This window comes from Diabrotica virgifera, chromosome 10 (genome assembly GCF_917563875.1).
Source record: "Diabrotica virgifera virgifera chromosome 10, PGI_DIABVI_V3a".
In the NCBI taxonomy this organism is placed as follows: domain Eukaryota; kingdom Metazoa; phylum Arthropoda; class Insecta; order Coleoptera; family Chrysomelidae; genus Diabrotica; species Diabrotica virgifera.
This window is the reverse complement of record NC_065452.1, coordinates 29,611,273-29,633,063: the sequence shown is the minus strand read 5'-3', so window position 1 is coordinate 29,633,063 and position 21,791 is coordinate 29,611,273. Positions and strand designations below refer to the sequence as shown.

The window sequence follows — 21,791 nt, the reverse complement described above, 5'->3', positions numbered from 1 at the left end:
TATAACGTAAAAAATTAACGTAAAAAGTGAAAATATGGATAGTTCTTATAATTAGCTACAATCTGTAAAAGTTTTAAGTTTCTACATTGTAAAAACAAATGAATTTAAGCATTTTCCATTAAAATTGTTTTTTTATTTAAACAATTCATAAACACAAAAAAGAATTTTTGATCGACTATTCGTGTATTGTTCCCGCGAATGCATATGTCTGCAAAATTTCATTCATTTGCATTGAAGAAAAGGCAGTCAAATTAACGTCTAAAGATTTGACGCAAACGATTGAACTAAATAAAAGCGTTTAAAAAAAACAAAATTTACTTTTCTCCTTTTGAATTGATTACTTATGTCTCCTTTGAATTTTGGAATGACTAAATTATGCTATATAGAGCTCTGTTTAAATTCAAGAGACGAAGAAAAAGTCTAAAGGAAGAACGGTATGAGTGAATTATATAAATAAATGAAGTACTTACTTTTAAGACACGTACTCCCGTAACCTATATAGTCTGAAATACAATTACAAACACCTCCCATGCATTCCATAACATCTTCGAAGCAATTGTTGAATGTGTCGCATGATCCTTCAAGAGCTGAAACAAACATCAAGAATAAAGAATACGATTAGAGATTTTTTCCAAAAGTGTTTGAAAAAATGCTTAACCCTACTGGAAAGGCCTCATTTTAGCACACAAACGGAGACATGCCGTCTGACAGACTACCGTTTTTTTAAAGAGATTAAAACCGCGGCAGTGGCGTGCGGTGACTTTTTCGAAAGGGGAAGCGATTCAATAAGGATATAAAAATACTTTCTTAAGGGTCGAGGGTCGAGCCACTTCCCACCTGATAACACTCTGATGCGCTATAGGGGCTCTTTATCAGCAAAGTGCCTATGTGAGACGTCCTGGGTACAAGGACTCACACACTAAATCCGACCCCGATCAATGCGTGAGGCACTCTATTCCCGCTATTTCTAGTGACTATGTAGTGACCTATCATTGATCTGTATTGTCTTCTCGTGCTTTGAGTCCTCGCTCCGGGCTTTTGTTTCCTAAAGAAATTTTTTTTTATATTCCGAGGCATTTTCCACAACACAAAACTTTCAACAATATGACACTTATTTATACTTGAGGTCTATCCTCCTATCAACTTCTGATAATTAATAAAAAACTGCAGACCTATTATAGGGCTAACTTCAAAAGTCTGTCTTCGCTTGTTGAATTGCTTGTAAAACTTTTGCTGAATTTCAATACTAAAAAGCTTCGTTCAACCGTTAATTGAACAACGGTTCAACTGATGCACTTGTGGCTGGAATAGTTAGTACTAATTCACACAACTTGACTACTTCACACAGTGACTTGTTTAAACCAGTAGTTATAAAGAAATACCCAGATTTCTGGGTATTTCTTTATCACTAATGTCAGTTGTTTCATAAACGACACTTAGCTGAGAATGCAAAGTTGGATATCAAAAAAATTTCAAAAATGAATAACCATTTACAATTTCGTTGCAACACGAAACTACAGCCGCATCATTATTCCAGTTCAATCAGAGAGTGCAGCAAGCACCTCTACCGGTTTCGAAACTTATTAGTCTCTCATCAGGAGGCACATATGCTGCTCTCTCTGACCCAACTAGGACAAACCCCGGCGTGCAGTCACGGATTGCAACGAACGAAATGGCAGGGATGCCCTAGCGGCAACTGCTATAAAAAAAACTAAGTTTTCAATCTAATAGCACATAAAACAACATCCAAAAATGTTATTCTACATCCGACCAGACTGAAAACAATGGGAACCTTCTATGGCAGGGGTTCCCAAACTTTTTTGTACCACGCCCCCTTTTGTTGAAATGAAAGCTTCTCGCGCCCCCCCCCTTTACAATAAATTGTATGGGCCTAAATAGGAACAAAACAAAAACAAATAAGTATTAGCTTGAAAACAAAACACTTATTTATTCTGCCATAAGATACAACAATATCAAAAAGACCAAGTTTTCACTCTAATGGCATATAAAACAACATAATGCTATTCTACACCCCACCAGAGTAAAAACAATGGGAGCCTTCTCTGGTTACACCTCCAAGGCTTCTACAATTTGCAAGCAAGGGTTTTGTTTTGGTTGGATCAGGGAGAGCAGCATATGTGCCTCCTGATGAGAGACTAATAAGTTTCGAAACCGGTAGAGGTGCTTGCAGCACTCTCTGATTGGACTAGAATATGGTTCGGCTGTATTTTCGTTTTGCAACGAAATTGAAAATGGTTATTCATTTTTGATTTACATTTACTCTGTGTGAAGTATGAAGGGAACCATTCTCGTTGGAACTTTACCGCGCTGAGCAGATGGGACGTGAATTGTAAATTGTAAAATTCCCTCATCTTCCTTAGTCTCAGCATCCGTATGGCTTGCAAATTGTAGAAGCCTCGGAGGTGTAACCAGAGAAGGCTCCCATTGTTTTTATTCTGGTGGGGTGTAGAATAGCATTATGTTGTTTTATATGCCATTAGAGTGAAAACTTGGTCTTTTTGGTAGTAGTTGCCGCTAGGGCATCTATGCCATTTCGTTCGTTGCAATCCGGGACTGCACGCTGGGGTTTTGTTTTGGTTGGATCAGGGAGAGCAGCATATGTGCCTCCTGATGAGAGACTAATAAGTTTCGAAACCGGTAGAGGTGCTTGCAGCACTCTCTGATTGGACTAGAATATGGTTCGGCTGTATTTTCGTTTTGCAACGAAATTGAAAATGGTTATTCATTTTTGATTTACAACAATATCAGTTTCCATAAAATACAAAAATTATTAATAAAAGAAAAATATATTAGGTTGGTTAGTGAGAAGGATGTGCTTGCATTTTATTTACTATAGTATGCCTATTCGTGGCCGAGTTTTAGTAAGTGCACAGCATAAGTCATTAGCAACATCAAGTTCATTCCGATACTTTGTTTTTTTTTGCCACAAGTGTTGAAAATCGCACAAATAGTTACTTGAAAAAGGCAAATATAAATGAAGAGCTTCACGTGATACACTAAGATACACTTTGAAATATTTTAACCAAAATGAAGGTTTGTCCATTATAATTATTAATTATAACAAAGTATTTGGCAGACGAATCATGCAAAAAATCATTTGGATTTATTTGCAAAGCATCTTCTTGAAGTGATTCAGGCAGGGAGTCTATGTTGACATGGAATGGATCAGTTGACATTCTGTAAATAAAATTGTCACAAGTGTTTGGGAAGTATTTCTGGAACTCTTCAATTAAGCTCTCCAAATGGTTTGATATTTGGATTTTCAAACTTGATCCTTCACAAATGTCCTTGAAGCGTGTTTCTTCTGAGATTGGCTCTACTTTAGAGAAATTTGAATAATTTCAGAGGAGTTTGCTGATATTTTACGCCTCCAAAGTTGAGTAACTAAGCCTTCATCACAATGAGTAACTACTATATTTGAGTCTCCACCCTGCAGCTTTAGGTTGAGGCTGTTCAACGAGTCAAAGATATCTGACAAATAAGCCATTACCCAATTACTTGGGTACAATGTTTTTTGAAAGCCATGTTTAGCTCATATTGCTTTTGATGTTCCAAGGTAATTACTTCATCTCAAAGGTCAAATAATCTTGCCAACATGTTTACTTTTGAGAGCCATCGTACTTCTGTATGAAGTAGCAGTGTTTTGTGATCACTTTCTAAATCTTCACAAAGAGTTTTAAACAGTCGAGTATTCAACGCACTGTTTTTTATGTACTTCACTACTTTAATACACAACTTTAAGACAGCCATAAGTTCATTTGGAAGGGTTTTTGCTGCCAAAGCTTGTCGATGTATAAAACAATGTATCCCAATCACATCAGCATTTTTCTCTATTACTAATTGCAAATAGCCTGAACGAAAACCAAGCATTGAAGGTGCTCCATCTGTACATAAACTGATCAGTTTTTGCCAAGAGAGTTCATGTTTGTCAAAAAACTCTCAAACTGCTTTCATATCTAACATTAATAGCTTTTGTCGTGGTCTCCAGTCTCCAACTCTGAAGAAAAGAGTAGCTCGTCTTTCATTCTTTCGTTTTGAATATACCAAACATAAACAATTAACTGATAACGTTGTGCTATGTCAGTACTCTCGTCTAGCTGAATATCAAAAAATGGCGATTATTTTACTGCATAAACTACCTGGTTTTGTATGTCTTCGGTCATATCATCAATGCGGCGTTTCACAGTGTTGTCAAAAAGAGGTATTTGAGATAACTTTTGCTTACTCTGCGTTACCAGACACAATTTAACAAGAGGATAACTAAATTTAATTTAATGTTCAACTTGTCTCGCGCCCCCCTGATATGTCCTCACGCCCCCCAGGGGGGCGCGCCCCACAGTTTGGGAACCCCTGTTCTATGGTAACACCTCCGAGGCTTCTACAATTTGCAAGCCATAACGGATGCTGAGACTAAGGAAGATGAGGGAATTTTACAATTTATAATTCACGTCCCATCTGCTCAGCGCGGTAAAGTTCCAACGAGAATGGTTCCCTTCGTACTCCAGTAGGAGTAAACATGTAAATCAATAATGAATAACCATTTTCAATTTCGTTGCAACACGAATATTTTTTTTTTCAAAAAAATTTCATTATTTAATCGTAGTGAAATAAATTCCTTTGTGGGAAATTTTGATGAATAATTATAATTAGAAATATTAAGATTATGTATAATTCTACAAATTTTAATTCGTTAAAACTTTGAAAGCGAGAATTCATTTGTTGTAGAATATTATCAAAATATTTTTCTGTTGCCGACATTATCAATCTTCGTTATTTTTCTTTCATGTTCAAACCCCATATTTTCAGTTTTATCCCAAATATTTTAAACTGCTCTCGTTTTTTAATTATCGTATTAATAAAGTCATCAATTTGTCTTATACAAAATCCAATGTCATTTGACGTCACCTGTAGAATGTCAAATAAAAGATCAGTAAAAGGCAAAATCTCTGCAAAAAATTTAAATCGAAATATTCTTTAAGCGAATGTATATGTACCTAAGCACTCCTTAGCAACAGTCAGAGCATCCCACTTTCGGAAGGCGCAAGGACGATCGCTTCCAGGGTACCAAAATTCGCGCGACTATTGGGTGCCGTCATTGAACCCTGACCAATTTTTAAACGGGACAACAAGCGGCGATTTTGAGATGCGCTTCTGTCAGGAGTGGACCGAATAGTTGAATTGTGTGCATATTGAGTTCGTTCGTATGCGATTAATTTTTAATACTTTTCAATGCCTATTGCTTACGTAATAATATGTAGATTATGTACTTGGATTAGGAAAAAAATTTGATAATTAAATATTAATTAATTATATATTTTATCCACTAATCCACTCCTTCTCATATTATGTATAAGTTTTTAGTTTGTGAAAACTGTCATAGATAGCAGTGCGTGAAGGATTTAAAGTGTGCGTGAAGTAACAATGTATGTATTTTAAATTGGATTTAATTTTTCGCACTGTTTTTGACACACTTTCATATAATCAAATATCCTTAACTTTTGCGTTGTCATGGTGATGACAATATATTACAACAAAACTTTTGACAGTTTTGTGGTTTGAATAGAAGTTAGAATTTTTAAATGTCAAAGGTCTAAAAATTGTAGAATAGAAATGAATTCCAGTGACGAAAAGTTACAGTTTTTTTATTTGTTTATCGTAGATAAAATATTGTATGAAACTGTGCGTGAAGTACTTTTTGCGAACTTACGCGATGTATAGCACTCGCCCCGCTGTCGCTCGTGCTCTAAACACGCGTGCGTTCGCAAAAAGCATACTTCACGAACTGCTTTATTCATAAATAACTATTCATATATCGAAGTATAGGAAAGCGGTGCTTCCCCCGCCTCCATGGACCGCACGTCTCTAAACCGCGGTAATCAATTTTTTTATTTTTTTTTATGAATATACTACCGTATACCTACAATACCTTCATATTTTGATTATAAGCTACAGTAAATTAATTATATAGACAGAACTCATATAAGCACTTAAAATGCATAGCTTTTCATTTATTGTTACAGAAGAAAGGAACTACTTTAAGTATGTATTTTTTTAGGTGATAACGCTAGAAAATAGTGCAATATAAACAGAAATGAAGAAAACAACTTAAACTGATATTATAAAAAATGTACTGTACACGCACTTAACATAATCAACTTAGTGACACGAGCTGACAGAGACTTAGCCTGACAGACTAAGTAAAAAAAAACTGAATTTTTATGATAGCTTTGCAAGGAGTGAATATTTCTCTTTACATATTTAGTTTTATAGTTTTATTAAACAGTGCAATAAAACCGTTTTTATTATTTTTTTTTTGAGTTGTGACACTGTTTGAGCGAAGGTGCGATATACAGGGTGTCTGCGTAACTTGGAACCATATGGGAAACTTTTTAATATCAATTTTACGAAAAAAAGTCATTCTTTATAAAGTGCTCTGCATAGTCTAAAACCTAAGATGCAATCATCAGATATCAAATTTTGTCAACAGTATACGAGGTATGTCAAAAAATATGAATTTCGCTCAAGAGCAAACTACCTTTATATTTCAAAATATCAAAAAATTTTATTATGAAAAGTTATTTTTAATTAAAAACTATATTATTCAAATATACAATAACAGCCTTCTACTTGAAAAAACAATTTCTGAAATTTTCCTAAATTACCGGTTCCGAACATCATTTTTATTTATTAGACATGTAATAACTCTTTTATTAATAATTTTAGGAAAAAAAGTTATTCTCCAGAAAAATCTGTGCATGGTCTAAATCTCAAGATGCAACCATCAGTTATCCAAGTTTGTTAACTTTATACGAGGTGTGTCAAATAATATGAATTTAGAAAGAATTTAGAAAGAATTTAGAAAGAATTTAGAAAGAACCAGGGCACGGGCCCCACAGGGGCCCGCTCTAGCGCGCTATTTGCTTTTTTTCTAATTTTATAGGGACATTTTGCACTACACAAGTACACAATAGAAAATGTAACTTCTTAATAAATTTTTATTTTTGTGTAGTTATTTATAAATAAAAACGAATAATACCTATTTATCAAAAAATTTGAAAATAAAATTAATAATAGACACAAGGAAAACTAACTTTTGGAAGGTTTTGTACTTGTTTTACCTACTAAAAGAAAGTGACTAAAAAGCAAGTTCTGGTTTCAACACATGTAAAGAATTACCGCCTGTAGGTACCATTTTACTGAAAAACTTATATTTATATCTGCACGTTTCATGGATTAGTTGTAAACTAGAAAGTTGTAAAATTTTGCAAATTGACACAGTCATTGCAAGTTTTAAGTATACTTTTGGCAGGGTTATAAAAATGCCTAATCCCAAGACAATAAACTCGATGAAAGATGCTTCTTTCGTTTGTATTTATAGCATCATCATTCTTTAGCTTTTACTTTTAAGTAATAATTCTTGATAACTGAAATAAATATTAATAGTCTAGGGCGTATCTGTTTTGAGATGGACGTTGAGAAGTGACTCAAATTTTTTGCAGAAATTGCTTGAAAATAACTCAAATAATAATATTTGAGTTATCCTCCCACTTAAAAAGGTCCGGAACATTGTTTAAATAATCAAAATGTCAAAAAATTAAGGAAAAATTCGATTTTTTTCTTCGTTTGTTGATTATAACTTTAATAAAAGTATTCATTTCCGAAAAAAGTTGCACTAACATAAAAGTTGCGTAATTAAATTTCCTACAACATAGGATTGGTTAAAAATTTTAAAAATTGTCACTCTTGTTGCAAAATAGCAATAAATGGCGAAAAAACATAAAAAACAAGTATTCGCATTTTACGTTTTCAACCATTCATGCTACACTTAGGACCTTCATATTTTATCCAGAAAAACTGTATAATATAATAAAATTTCTCTTCTTCTTCTTCTTTTTATATAGACATTACTCTGTCTGTTTTTCAATGTGCCTCCAGTAAGTTGTCATTCCACCTTTTTCCTGGTCTTCCCACTGATCGTCTTCCTATTGTGGAACCGTCTCTCGCCGTCCTTACTACTCTATTTGCTGTCATTCAGCTTATGTGGTCGTTCCATTCTACTCTTCTGCTTTTCACCCAGTTATTAATGTTGTCCACCTTGCATCTCCTTCGTATATCTGCACTTCTAGCTCTATCCCACAGCGTCTTACCATCGATTTTTCGCAATGTTTTCATCTTATATAATAAAACAAGACTGTAAATTTCGTTAAGATCGATTCAATAGGTTTTGAAAAATAAATTTTTCAATCCAGCTTTCGAAAAAAAAAATCATTTTTTCAAAATGTCGCAGGACTAAAAATAAAGGAGATAACAAATTGAAATTTTTTTTGCGTATAGAAGAGTACTTTACCTTTCATTTGCAATTTGCAAAATTAAAATCGATTAACTACCACGGCGTCGGGAATTTCTTTAAATAAACATTAATTTTTGGTGCTACGCGCAGGACAGCGGTGTTCGATTCACACAAGTTGATTTCCACCAAAATTTCTTCCTTCTTATTTTTTCTTCCTCTATATTTTGTTTCTCTATAGTTTGTTGTATTTTAATATTTTAATTCCACAAAAATCAAACTAATTTGATTATTGTTTGTGAAATATTATCTAAACAATTGCATATGTTGAAAAATAATAAACTTTTATTCTCTAAGTTAAAATATATGATCAAAGAAAAAAAGCTAAAAAATTGCTTAAAAAAGTGTTATGTATTTCAAAAGACAGAGTATGTGTTTTTATTTTGCAATAAACAAATTTATTTATTTATATCGAAATGTACTAAAAATTAAAATGTATCAATAATTATCAAAGGTCATTGGAATGCCCAATCAGAGCAAACTATCCGCTATCCTGCGCGTAGCACCAAAAACTATTGTTTATTTAAAAAAATTTCTGACGCCGTGGTAGTTACCCGATTTTAATTTTGCAAATTGCAGATGAAAGGTAAAGTGTTGTTCTATAAGTAGTAAAAAATTAAACTTGCTGTTTGCTTTATTTTCGGTCCTGTAACATTTTGAAAAAATAAATTTTTTTTGCGAAAGCTGGATTGCAAAATTTATTTTGCAAAATCTATTGACCCGGTCTTACTGAAATTCACAGTATTAATTTATTATATCATGAAGTTTTTTACGTAAAATATGAAGGTCTTAAGTGTAGCATAATATGGTTGAAAAACGTGAAATGCAAATACAGTAGACTCGCGATTATCCGAGTCTCGGTCATCCGAGCCCCTCGGTTAACCGAGGCAAAAGTAATAACAGGTGAGTTACAATTTTCGACCTTGACGCAACATCGCCGATTCAAAATCAAAAAGAGGAATAAAGCTTATGCAAAATCAGACTTTTTTGACAAACAGTAATATTGATAAGGTAAATGTTTTTATCTTTTATAAACAGTACTGTATTAATTTTGTCATTAAAATATCCACAGTTATGATTATTTACGTGTTTCTCTATCAATATAACCAATCTCAGTGTTAACCGAGTTTTTCCGTATCCGAGGTAGTCACTTAGGAGTTACTAGGAGTACTCCGAGGTAGTTACCTCGGATAATCGCGAGTCTACTGTACTTGTTTTTTTTTTATGGTTTTTTCGCTATTATTGCTATTTTGCAACAAGGGTGACAAATTTTAAAATTTTTAACCAATCCTATATTGTAGTAAATTTAATTACGCAACTTTTAGGTCAGTACAACTTTTCTCGGAAATGAATATGTTTAAAGTTATAATCAAAAAATGAAGAAAAAATAGAATTTTTCCTTCATTTTTTGACATTTTGATTATTTAAACAATGTTCCGGACCTTTTTGAGTGGGAGGATAACTCAAATATTATTTGAGCTACTTTCAAGCAATTTCTGCAAAAAAATTTGAGTCACCTCTCACTTCCAAATGTACCTACTAATATTTTTACAGATGCGCCCTGGTCTAAAACAAAAGTAAGGACAACTGAACCACAGACCACAATATATAGAGGTTTCCTCTTTATACTGTGACTGAACTAACAGGTACGTATCAGAACGTCCGTTGGTATGAAAAACGATAGGATTAATATTAATTTACTGTTTTAAATTAGCTTTTTATAAAAAAACGAGTTTTTATAAAAAATATATGATGATTTATATTTAATGTTTATTAAAAACTTTTAATATACAATGTGTGTTTTTATTGGGCGAGGGGCTCGCATAATTGGGGGAGGGGCTCGCATAATTGGGGGAGGGGCGCATTATTGGGCGGGGGCCCGCATCATAACTGGAACCGGGGCCCGCGGATCTATCAGTACGCTACTGAGGCAGACCACCAACACGCTGGACAGACGACATAAAAAGAATAGATGGTAGATGGATGCAATTAGCACAAGATCGAACTTCCTGGAGACGTGCTGAGGAAGCTTACGTCCTGCAGTGGACAAGAGAAGAAGCTAAATCATGATGATGATGAATTTTCGTGTAATTAAAAGTTATTTTCTATTATTCTTTATGAACCTAGAAATATTTGCGAATCTAAAGATACTCGTGGACATCCCACATGTAACATGTAATACAGTTAAATAATACCTTGAACTTTGAACTAGTAGATAATTTGAAAAAATGATCTTACTTACCAGGAAAGCATTTCTTTTCATTTCCTTCTTTGGTCATAAAATGCTCCAGACAGGTACAGTTGTTGTCCACGCATCTTTGGTTAATAGCACAATCATAGTCTCTCAAGCACTCAACTAAAAATTGAGAAAATAATACAACTACCAAGAAATTTGATTCATTATCAGATATATTGTCCTATTAGTATTTTCATTTTGTGATTTTCACCACAAACATATATGCAACTGAAAATTGTATGCAACAATATAAATTGAACAAAAATAAAAGTGAAAGACAGTTTGTTTCCTTTCGTGTCAGAGACGGTTCAGCATCCCTGGGCTATTTCTGTCCCTGGACTTCTTCAGTGGGGCTACCTGAGACCTGAACACCTCTAAAGCGAAAAGAAACCAAACTGCATATACGCAGAATTATAAAAATAATACTTACAATCAACTTTTAGGACGCTCTAGCGACGTCTCTTAAAGAAAATATGAAAGATCCAGATGCAAAATTTATTAAAATAATATAATAATTTAAATCTGAACCTTTCGTGGAACTGCTTTCTGGTAACATCCTAAATCTCCGACTTTTACTATTTATAAGACAAGAGACGACGAATAAAGACAAAAAAGGACTTTACAATATGCAGTCACATTTCGCTTCATCCGTCTAGGAAACGATCCGAAAGTTAGTTCCTAGTACTCAAAAATCTGAGTAAAGATAAAAGTGAAAGACATTTATGTTTCAGAGGCGGCTCAGCATCCCAGAAGCTGTTTCTGTTCCTAGACTTCTTTAGTGGGGCTACCTGAACACCTCTGCAGCGAAAAGAAACCAAACTGTGTATATACGCAGAACAATAAAAATAATAGAAAATAATCGTTTTCGTTTTGATTCAATTCGAGTCTCTTGCCATCCTCTGACACCGTGTTTCGGGGTCTACCCTTTTTCAAAGAAACTTTGCAAGGAGACTGAATTGAACCATAACGAAACGAAGAAGAACTGCATATATTAAAATATTTGCAGCGGAGTGTGGTTAGACTGTCCTCTAACGGGGAATGACGAAATGAGTGAAAATAATTTCGATCACGAGTCAGTATTCTGTTAACCGAGATACAATAGTACCAAGGCCGCTAGGAGAACAATTCAATAATGCATCTCAAATTACTTTAATGAAACGTGGTCATTTTGTACTCTAAACCGAGTAAGGTATGAAAAGAAAATAATCGCTTTCGTTTTGATTCAATTCGAGTCTCTTGCCATCCTCTGACACCGTGTTTCGGTGATCTACCCTTTTTCAAAGCGGCTTTGCAAGGAGACTGATGAACCATAACGAAACGAAGAAGAACTGCATATATTAAAATTTGCAGCGGAGTGTGGTTAGACTGTCCTCTAACGGGGAATGACGAAATGAGTGAAAATAATTTCGACCACGAGTCAGTATTCTGTTAACTGAGATACAATAGTACCAAGGCCGCTAGGAGAACACTCCAATAATGCGTCTCAAATTACTTTAATGAAACGTGGTCATTTTGTACTCTAAACCGAGTAGAAAAACCGAAAAGAAAAAAATCGTTTTCGTTTTGATTCAATTCGAGTCTCTTGCCATCCTCTGACACCGTGTTTCGGGGTCTACCCTTTTTCAAAGAAACTTTGCAAGGAGACTGAATTGAACCATAACGAAACGAAGAAGAACTGCATATATTAAAATATTTGCAGCGGGGTGTGGTTAGACTGTCCTCTAACGGGGAATGACGAAATGAGTGAAAATAATTTCGATCACGAGTCAGTATTCTGTTAACCGAGATACAATAGTACCAAGCGGCGCCGCTAGGAGAACACTCCAAAAATGCGTCTCAGATTACTTATGAAACGTGGTCATTTTGTACTCTAAACCGAGTAAGGTATGAAAAAAAAAAGAAATTTTTTTTCACACCTTACTCGGTTTAGAGTACAAAATGACCACGTTTCATTAAAGTAATCTGAGATGCATTATTGGAGTGTTCTCCTAGCGGCGCCGCTTGGCACTATTGTATCTCGGTTAACAGAATACCACAGATTAACCCAACACAGATGCGAAACCCTGGCGATAACTCTGGTACCGAGTTTTGGTAAACTCCTCCCACTTTGAGTTACCAAAAGGGTAGTCGCTTAGTAGCTCGCTTAGTATGTAGGCTTAAGCTTATTGTCAGTTCCTGAATAACCTCGACAGTACATGCGCTTATTGTAGTGTTAAATTGACGGGCTGATTATTGGGAATTTTTTCTATTTATCAAGTGTGTTTAAATAGTTTTGTTATATTTTAAAAAATGCTTGGATATACGTGTATTTGTGAAGGGTGTTCATCTAAGACGGGTCAAGGAATATCATTTTTTAGATTGCCAAAGGATGAAGTAAGGTATGTAGTGTCAATAATAAATTGATTTACTTTCTAGATACTGATTAAGCGGCATATTACTTATATCATATTAATTATATTAATCACGAAACTTACATAAAATGGTTACTCAAGCTATGTGTGTTAGAAATAGTTCCAATAGTATTTTTCCAAGAAATATTTTGAAAAAAATCCTGTCTTGAAAACGTACTTTAGTTACTAGTAAGAATGAATAACGCCCTGTTATTGAAGATAGTCAAAATAATCTTAAAAAATAAAGGAGATATTAACAAGACATTAAATTTTTATTAAAAAACATCTTATGTTATAGGAGTGAGCTATGGTTAAAAGCTACTAAAAGACAAGATTTGTTAGAGGAGGATTTAACTAGATACAGAATTTGCGAAAAGCGTTTGGAAAATAAATTTTTATGCACATCTTCACGAGGACTTGTATGACAATGCTTTGCCGTCAATTTTTTCCGAATCTAAAGATATCTGCGCGAATACGTCTGAGGAGTCGCCGAAAATATCAATAATTTCAATAATAAAAAGATATGATTGTTCAGATAATAGAATAACGCCTGCGGCGGAAAATTTACAGGTAATATCCTTCTATCAGCCCCAGTAAGGAAAAAGATGAACACATTTCTACAAGAATTACAAAAGATGTTTCCCAGTTATCACCTTCAGTATCATTTACAAACACCAGCATCATTTATGTATAACTTGCCACGTGAATCTAAACTGAAATGTAAAATCAGGCTTTTAAAAAGAAAACTTTTAAATAGAAAAATATGTAAAAAACAAAACGGTACAAAACAAGAGTTAGAGCAGTTTAAAAAATTATGTGACAAATTTATTAATAAATTATTGGCCGAAATTGTAAAAACTCAGGCACTGTTGCAGAAAAAAGTCCTAAAGGCCAGAAGATATTCTCAGGAATACAAACAATTCGTTCTCACATTATACTTTTTTGGACCCAAAACTTATCACTTTTTGAAAAAAATCTTTATTTACCAACTAAACGTTGTTTGGAAGAAATGACTGGAAAAATTGTTTGTAAACCTGGATTGTCTCAGACCTCTATATTTAATGCGGTCCAGTTAAAAGTTAAGACTATGTCAGAATTGGATACAAATTGTATTATATGCATTGATGATGCTTAAGTCAAATCTTTATTTTCATTTGGGTCGTGATGAAATTGTTGGATTTCAAGATATAGGGAAAGAAAAAAATAAATCTTTAGTTGCAAAAAACGTTGCGGTTATTATGGCAAGAGGGCTGTTTCAGAATTGGAAACAGCCAATTGCTTATTTTTTTTTAAATACAACCTTTGATGCCAATGACTTAACTGAAGTTCTCACTGAATGTGTTAGCAAATTATCAGAATCTGGGTTACATGTTCAAGCTCTTCTAACTGATTTAGGGTCAAACTTTATAAAGCTTTCCAGAAACTTAACCCGGCACCTGCCACGTGGGGTGCTAGCAGCACCCCATAACACATTTTCATCAAATATTTGGTATTTCAAGTTTGTTAACCGTGCTGTGCGTCATAGTAGCTTTCTATAATATTATATAGATATAGCGTATATCTGTTTGCATTTTAATTGGTTATTTAGTGTCATTCTGAACTTGTAGCTCTAATGTTGAATCGGGGTGTCATCAACTGGCAGTTTAAGTTTTAATTATTTTTGTGTTTTTGATAAACAGGTCACATTTACATTTTTTATTGTAATAACTTATTTAAATTATTAATATAGTCTCTATACTCAATAAATCTTAATTTTTTATATTTTTTTATAACACCTATTTAATTTTATTTTTTAACTTTGATAATATATTAGTAGCTAATAAGTTAATAAAACACATTTTTTATAGACTTGTGTAACTCAATACATTATTTTGTTTACAAACAAGTAGATCACAGAAAATGTTTAAGGGGTGCTGTGAGCATTCCACGTGGCAATTGACGCCTTGCAAAGCCACGTAGCAGGTGCCGGGTTAAATATCACTGTCGAAAACCCTGAATTTGAGTTGGGAGGTCATAAGCTTATATATTTTTTCGATCCTCCACATTTACAAAAAGCAACTAGAAACAACTTAATTAACAATTTGTTCCATTTTGATAATAAAAAAACTTCTTGGGTGTTTGTGGAGCATTTTTATAGGGAAGATAAAAAACAGCCTTATAGATGTGCACCTAAACTTACCGACGCGTATATTCGACCAACAAACTTTTAAAAAATGAAAGTGAAGTTAGCGACTGAAGTTTTAAGTGGAACAGTTGCAAGCGGTATGCAGACTTACATGACATTAGGAGCCCTACCCCTTGATGCTGCAGGTACTATTGTTGGGTTAATCTGTGAGAATACTGACTCGTGGTCGAAATTATTTTCAATCATTTCGTCATTCCCCGTTAGAGGACAGTCTAACCACACTCCGCTGCAAATATTTTAATATATGCAGTTCTTCTTCGTTTCGTTATGGTTCAATTAGGTCTCCTTGCAAAGCCTCTTTGAAAAAGGGTAGACCCCGAAACACGGTGTCAGAGGATGGCAACAGACACGAATTGAATCAAAACGAAAACAATTATTTTCTTTTCTTTTCATACCTTACTCGGTTTAGAGTACAAAATGACCACGTTTCATTAAAGTAAGGGAGCGTTCAAGTATTACGTAACGCAGTTTGGGGGGAGGGGGGTCTTGTAAAACGTTACGGCGCGTTACATGGGGGGAGGGAGGTTCGAACAGCGCGTTACGTAACATTCTTTTTTAAAAAATTAGTTAATCCTTTATAAAATATAAAGTATTTACTATTTTTTGTATTACATGGTATACAGCCAACTACAGGAAAACTTTTTCTTTGTGGATTCTTTTTTAACTTAAATGAAAAAAAACTACGGAATTTCATTTATGATTTACATAGACCCCTGAATTGTATTATGTTGCACTCTCACGCTCCGCTCATGTTCCGACAACAGGACAATAAATAGTACCTAATCAAGTGAAAAAATCTTAAAATTTGTAGCACAGATGAAGCACAGTAACACGTGTTTCCAATAATTAGATGGACCTGTCTCCACAACAAAAGATTAAAAGATACAGATGTTATTTAAGAGGTTGCAGAAGGGAACTACATGTTCATAAATCATGTTTGTTTTCTGAAATCGTTTTCTGCAGTAGGTATTTATTAATGTTTTAAATACGCAAATTTTCAAATTATTTAAAAATGTCTTTAAATAAAATGCATTAAATACAAAACCCACTATATTGATACTTAGTTTAGAAAATTGAAAGATATTTAAAAAAAAAATAGTACCCTCATTTAAAGTGTGATTTCAAAATTTCAAAAATTTCAAGTGAATTTCAACATTTCACCTTGCGTTATTCATAATAGACCCTACATAATACACATTTTTGAGATGAGGTTGTTAAGCAGCTTCTAAAAACAAAATTATACAGGGTGTTTAATTAAAATTAAAGATAATGGACTATGCTAGACTTGAGTGAATCACCCTGTATAATGTATATTCAAATTTATGTTTAAATAGTCCATAGTTGAATTTAAAAGTTGACGTATCCTATAGAGTTTTTATAAGTTTCTAAAAGAATGACACACGACAAAAACAATTTTATTCCATAAGTGGTTTCCATACATTATAATTTTAAATGATCACCCTGTATTATTCATAAAGACCATAAATTCAGATTGTTAAGCAGCTTTTAAACATATAAAAATATACAGGGTGTTAAAAAATAAAGCTTATGGACTACGGTAGTCTTGCATGAATCACCCTGTACATATAAATTTATGTTTAAAAAGCACACATTTTTATATATGAAAATCTACGGGTCTCAGCGTTTTTTAAAATTGATTAAAACAAGGACAGAAATAATTTTATTCCATAAGTGCCTTCTTATATATACAGAGTGTTTCAGAAAAAGGTAACACGATCTCTAAGATAGGTGAAAAACTGAAAAATAATTGGGATTTGCTTAGTATAAAATTTTTGTAACGGCATGCGTTTTCACGATACAGGGCGTTGAAGAACAAAAAGTTTTACACATTTTTTTCACTATTTTTCCGAAACTACTGGCAACATCGTATATTATTTGTTATACAAAAATTTTTACTAAGCAAAATAAAATATTGAAATAAAAAATATGTTATTTTATTTTAAGTTTTTATTAAAAAATATCAAATAGAAGAATGCATGAGAATAACAATAAAGGATGAAGCCAAAAATATATGTAAGGATGGGGCCCAGGGAAAATGTAAATGTAAATGTAAAATTAGTAATAAAAGATTATTATTCTAAGTTCTGGACATATTTCATGTCATGGGACATGAAATTACGATTGGCAGGGATAACCAGACACATGAACTAAAAAGAAGAATAGTTCTTGGGTGGGCAGCATTTGGAAAACTGAGAGAAACTTTTAAGAGTGAGTTGCCCATATGCCTAAAGAGAAAGGTATTTGATCAGTGCGTCCTCCCAGTCTTGAATGGAGCGGTCAATGTTAGGAAGAACTCTGCGGGACAAAATCAGAAACGAAGAAATCAGGAGAAGAACAAAAGTGACTGACGTCATCAAAAGGATAGCTAACTTGAAGTGGAGATGGGCAGGACACATAGCGAGAATGACACATGGTCGATGGACAAAAAGGTTATTGGAATGGAGGCCAAGAGAAGACAAGAGAAGCGCCGGTTGACCGCCTACAAGATGGACAGACGGCGTCAGAAAGCTAAATAAAAACTGGATGAGAGCGGCGCAGGATAGACGTGGTTGGAAACGAGGGGAGGAGACCTATGTACAGCAGTGGACTTTTGAGGCTGGATGATAATTGTAAGTTTTTATTATTACCTCAAATGCGATTAAAATAATAACAAAGTTCTTTTACCGGGCTTCCGGTACTTTTCGCAACCTACTTTCCCATTTAGGTTCAAATGGTGACTTGGGTGTTACGTAACGTTTAGGTAGGGGGAGGGGGGGTACATAAAAACGTTACGGTGCGTTACATGGGGGGAGGGGGGGTCAAAAATCTTTAAAAATTGCGTTACGTAATACTTGAACGCTCCCTAATCTGAGACGCATTATTGGAGTGTTCTCCTAGCGGCGCCGCTTGGCACTATTGTATCTCGGTTAACAGAATACTGACTCGTGGTCGAAATTATTTTCACTCATTTAATAAAAATAATATTTACAATCAACTTTTAGGACGCTATAGCGACATCTCTTAAAAAAAGATGAAAGATCCAGATGCAAAATTTATTAAAATAATAAATAATAATTTAAATATTATATACACATTTTGGTTTCTTTTCGCTTCAGCGGTGTTCAGGTAGCCCCACTAAAGGAGTCTAGGAACAGAAACAGCTTCTGGGATGCTGAGCCGCCTCTGAAACGAAAGGAAACATAAATATCTTTCACTTTTATCTTTACTCAGATTTTTGAGTACTAGGAACTAACAACTAACTTTCGGATCTTTTCCTATACGGATGAATCGAAATGTGACTGCATATTGTAGAGTCCTTTTCGTCTTCTTTATTCGTCGTCTCTTGTCTTATAAGTAGTTGCACGAAAGGTTCAGCTTTAAATTATTATTTATTGTTTTAATAAATTTCGCATCTGGATCTTTCATCTTTCCTGAACAAAAATAGTAAGTACGTTACCATCAAAGGCTGGGGCATTGCAGTAAAAGTTCTCTTCGTCAAAATCTTGGGGATTACTACATTGGCACAAATTACTGGAGTTGCAGTACGAGTATGGACCCATTGCATTACACCAGTCGTTCGTTAAACAACTGTAGGTCTGCTGCAGCGTTGCTAAAACAAGGAATGCAAGTTTGTATGCAGCTATGTCAATACTATGTTAAGTAAAATCTTAATAACAAACAAATTAATTCATAATTATCAATGGAGAACAATAATCATCATACAATATATATATATATATATATATATATATATATATATATATATATATATATATATATATATATATATATATATATATATATATATATAAACTGTCGTAGTCCTGTTTGTGTTTGGAAAATTCTGCGCTCTAACCTTACACTCGACTGTTGAGAAGGTTGCTTTCACCTTTCACCAACCTCACTAAGTGTATTGCTGTATTGGCATATTAACACTGAAATGAAGTCAAGAATTTGAAAAGCCAGTGTAAGAGCAATAATGACATACGCATCAGAAACAAGACCCGATACAGCCACAACATAAAGACTACTGGAAACTGCAGAGATGAGAGTACCGAGAGGGATTACAGCAAATACGCTCAGAGATCGAAAGACGAGTGAAGGCATTAGAAGAAAATGTATAGTACAGTGTATAAACGAATCCATAGAGGAATTTCTCTAGTCTTTCTCTAATTTGTTTCCAGTTTTAATGTTTACCGTCATATTTTTGTAAAGCTATTGTACTGCTTGTATATATTTTTTGCTTATTCCTTGTTTTTTCCGTTGCTACCCAGAGCATATGGTGGACTTTATGGGTGGAAAGGTTGTAGGCTAATCTTTTATCAATAACCTGCTTTAGCGAAAATATGCTGTCCATACAGGATCTGTCTGCACGAAAGTCATTTTGTTCTTCTACATCTGTCATCTCTTTTTCGATTTTATTTTTTATTATTTTTTCATAGAGTCATGAGAGTGAGTTTATGCCACTAAGCCCCTTACAGTTTGAACAATTATCTCTATCTCCTTTTTTATATATGTTGTTAATATGCGCTTTTGTCCAATCCGATGGTAAGTCATGACCTTTATTGGATTTTATGTATCGAGAAATAGTCGACCATCGACTGGCAGATATACAAAGTGGGTTTAGACCATCACACAGCGTACAAGACCAATATATTCACACTACAAATCACTGAAAAACACTGTTAAAAAACAATACACTGTACCTGGCAGTTCTTAGATATGAAAAATACGTTTGACGTGGCCAATAGAGAAGGGATATGGCAAAGCCTGATAAACAAGGAAGTAGATGAAGAACTCGTAAGTGCAATAAAGAGTTTGTATGTCAACACAAAAAACCAGGTCAGGACAAGTAACTTAATCTCAGGCGAATTTTCTAATAATGACGAGGTTAGACAAGGTGGAGTGCTGAGCTCACTGTTATTTATTTCTGTTATGGATGAAGTGATTAAAAATTGTTGGAAAAAACTAAAAAATGCGCTATAGGGTATAGAAATCAGCAACAAATAAAAATTGAAACCTGTGCATTTGCTGATGACATTGTTTTAGTTGTAAGAACTGAAAAGGCTCTTGCAGATAATATAAAGGCGCATTTAAATCAAAGCGAACACGAACGAACGAACGAAGGAACGAATTCGTAGGTGTTCGCTTGGTCATTCGTTCGCTACAAAGTAGGGCCATTTACATTGAAGCGAACGTTCGCATTCGTTGATGATCGGGAGTGCATATTGCCCGCAGAGGTTTTTAAGATGGGCCAGTGGCAGTCACACATTGTGTTTAAGTTTATTTTCGTGTTTCTTGCTGGGTAAATTTTAATACAATAATAGCTTACAAAAATAGCAGGTAGCAGGTATTATACGCTGTTTGAGGGAGCTTAGAAAATAACATAATAAAAAACCAGCTTTCTTAAAATTCTTCCTCGAAAAAGTTACTTGCTCTTGATATTATGACTATATTATGTTTAAATAATAAATTGTAAAATTGGTGTATCAAAATAAATTTGCTTTTAATTAATTTTAGCAATTAATTTGATTTGGTTACCTCATTAGTGTTTCTGGGTTGAAATTTATCCAATAAAAACATTAGTCTTTTAAAAGCAAACCACTTCGAACCCTCTTTTTGTCTTTCTCGTCTAAATGATGCCAGAAGCTAATTCATTTTTTTAGTTCAGAGACATCACAACCCATTCCTATAGAAATGTTAAAACAAACATCAGTTTTTCTGTTTATTATTTTATATAGCTTCGATTTTGGGTTTCATAGGCATATTCCATATTGCAAAATTATGTATTCAGAACTACACAATAAACAACCCTCTCAAACTAATGTTTGTAAATAAAATAAATCAGTACTTCTAAACGAATTCGTTCGCTACCGTCTATCCACTGTCCACATTGAACAACGATTTCCTTTGATGATTCGCTCACTTACCGACATCAGTTGGAACATGTGCGAATGCGAACGAATTCGTTCGGTCGTGCTCGATTCGCTGTACAAATACAATAAAGTTAACGAACGAATTCGTTCGTTCGTTCGTGTTCGCTTTGATTTAAATGCGCCTTAAGAATCTGGGCAGAGGAACTAAAAAGCTACAACTTGGTAATTAATATGGTGAAAACGAAAGTAATGCCAACAGACACCAAAGAAGCAAATGTAAATATTGAAATCGGAGAGGAAACAATTGAGCAAGTAGACCTCTTTTGAAGTATTTGGGAACAATGTTAAACAACAAGGATACACAAGAAGAAGAAATTAAAAACAGAATAAAATTGGCAACGAGAACTTATTATTCACTGTATACAAATTTCCTAAACAAAAATGAAATATCGAGTAAAACCAAAATGACAGTCTATAAAACCGTATAAATGCCAATTACAATATATGTGGCAGAAAACTGGGTACTGAATGACAGACAAAGAAAAAGATTACAAGCTACAGAAACAAAATATTTAAGTAAAGTGGTGCAAGAAAATTAGACAAAAGAAGAAACGAAGATATAAGACATGAACTGCAGGTAAGATCGCTCAACGAAAAAGTTGAAGAAAAGAAGTTAAAATGGGCTGGACAGATGATAAGAATGAGTGGTGATAGACAAGTGAAAATGGTATAGGAG

General features: G+C 33.9%; 1 protein-coding gene across 1 annotated transcript in view; it reads right to left on the bottom strand.

Moving 5' to 3' along the window:
- LOC126893170 (multiple epidermal growth factor-like domains protein 10) overlaps positions 1-21,791 on the bottom strand; it is a 156,479-nt gene that overhangs the window by 40,251 nt on the left and 94,437 nt on the right. Inside the window, exons 7-9 of the mRNA XM_050663121.1 lie at positions 18,637-18,789; positions 10,611-10,724; positions 471-587 (exon numbers count right to left, since the gene is read on the bottom strand). Coding sequence (XP_050519078.1) covers positions 471-587; positions 10,611-10,724; positions 18,637-18,789 — 384 coding nt within the window. The remainder of the gene's footprint in view (positions 1-470; positions 588-10,610; positions 10,725-18,636; positions 18,790-21,791) is intronic.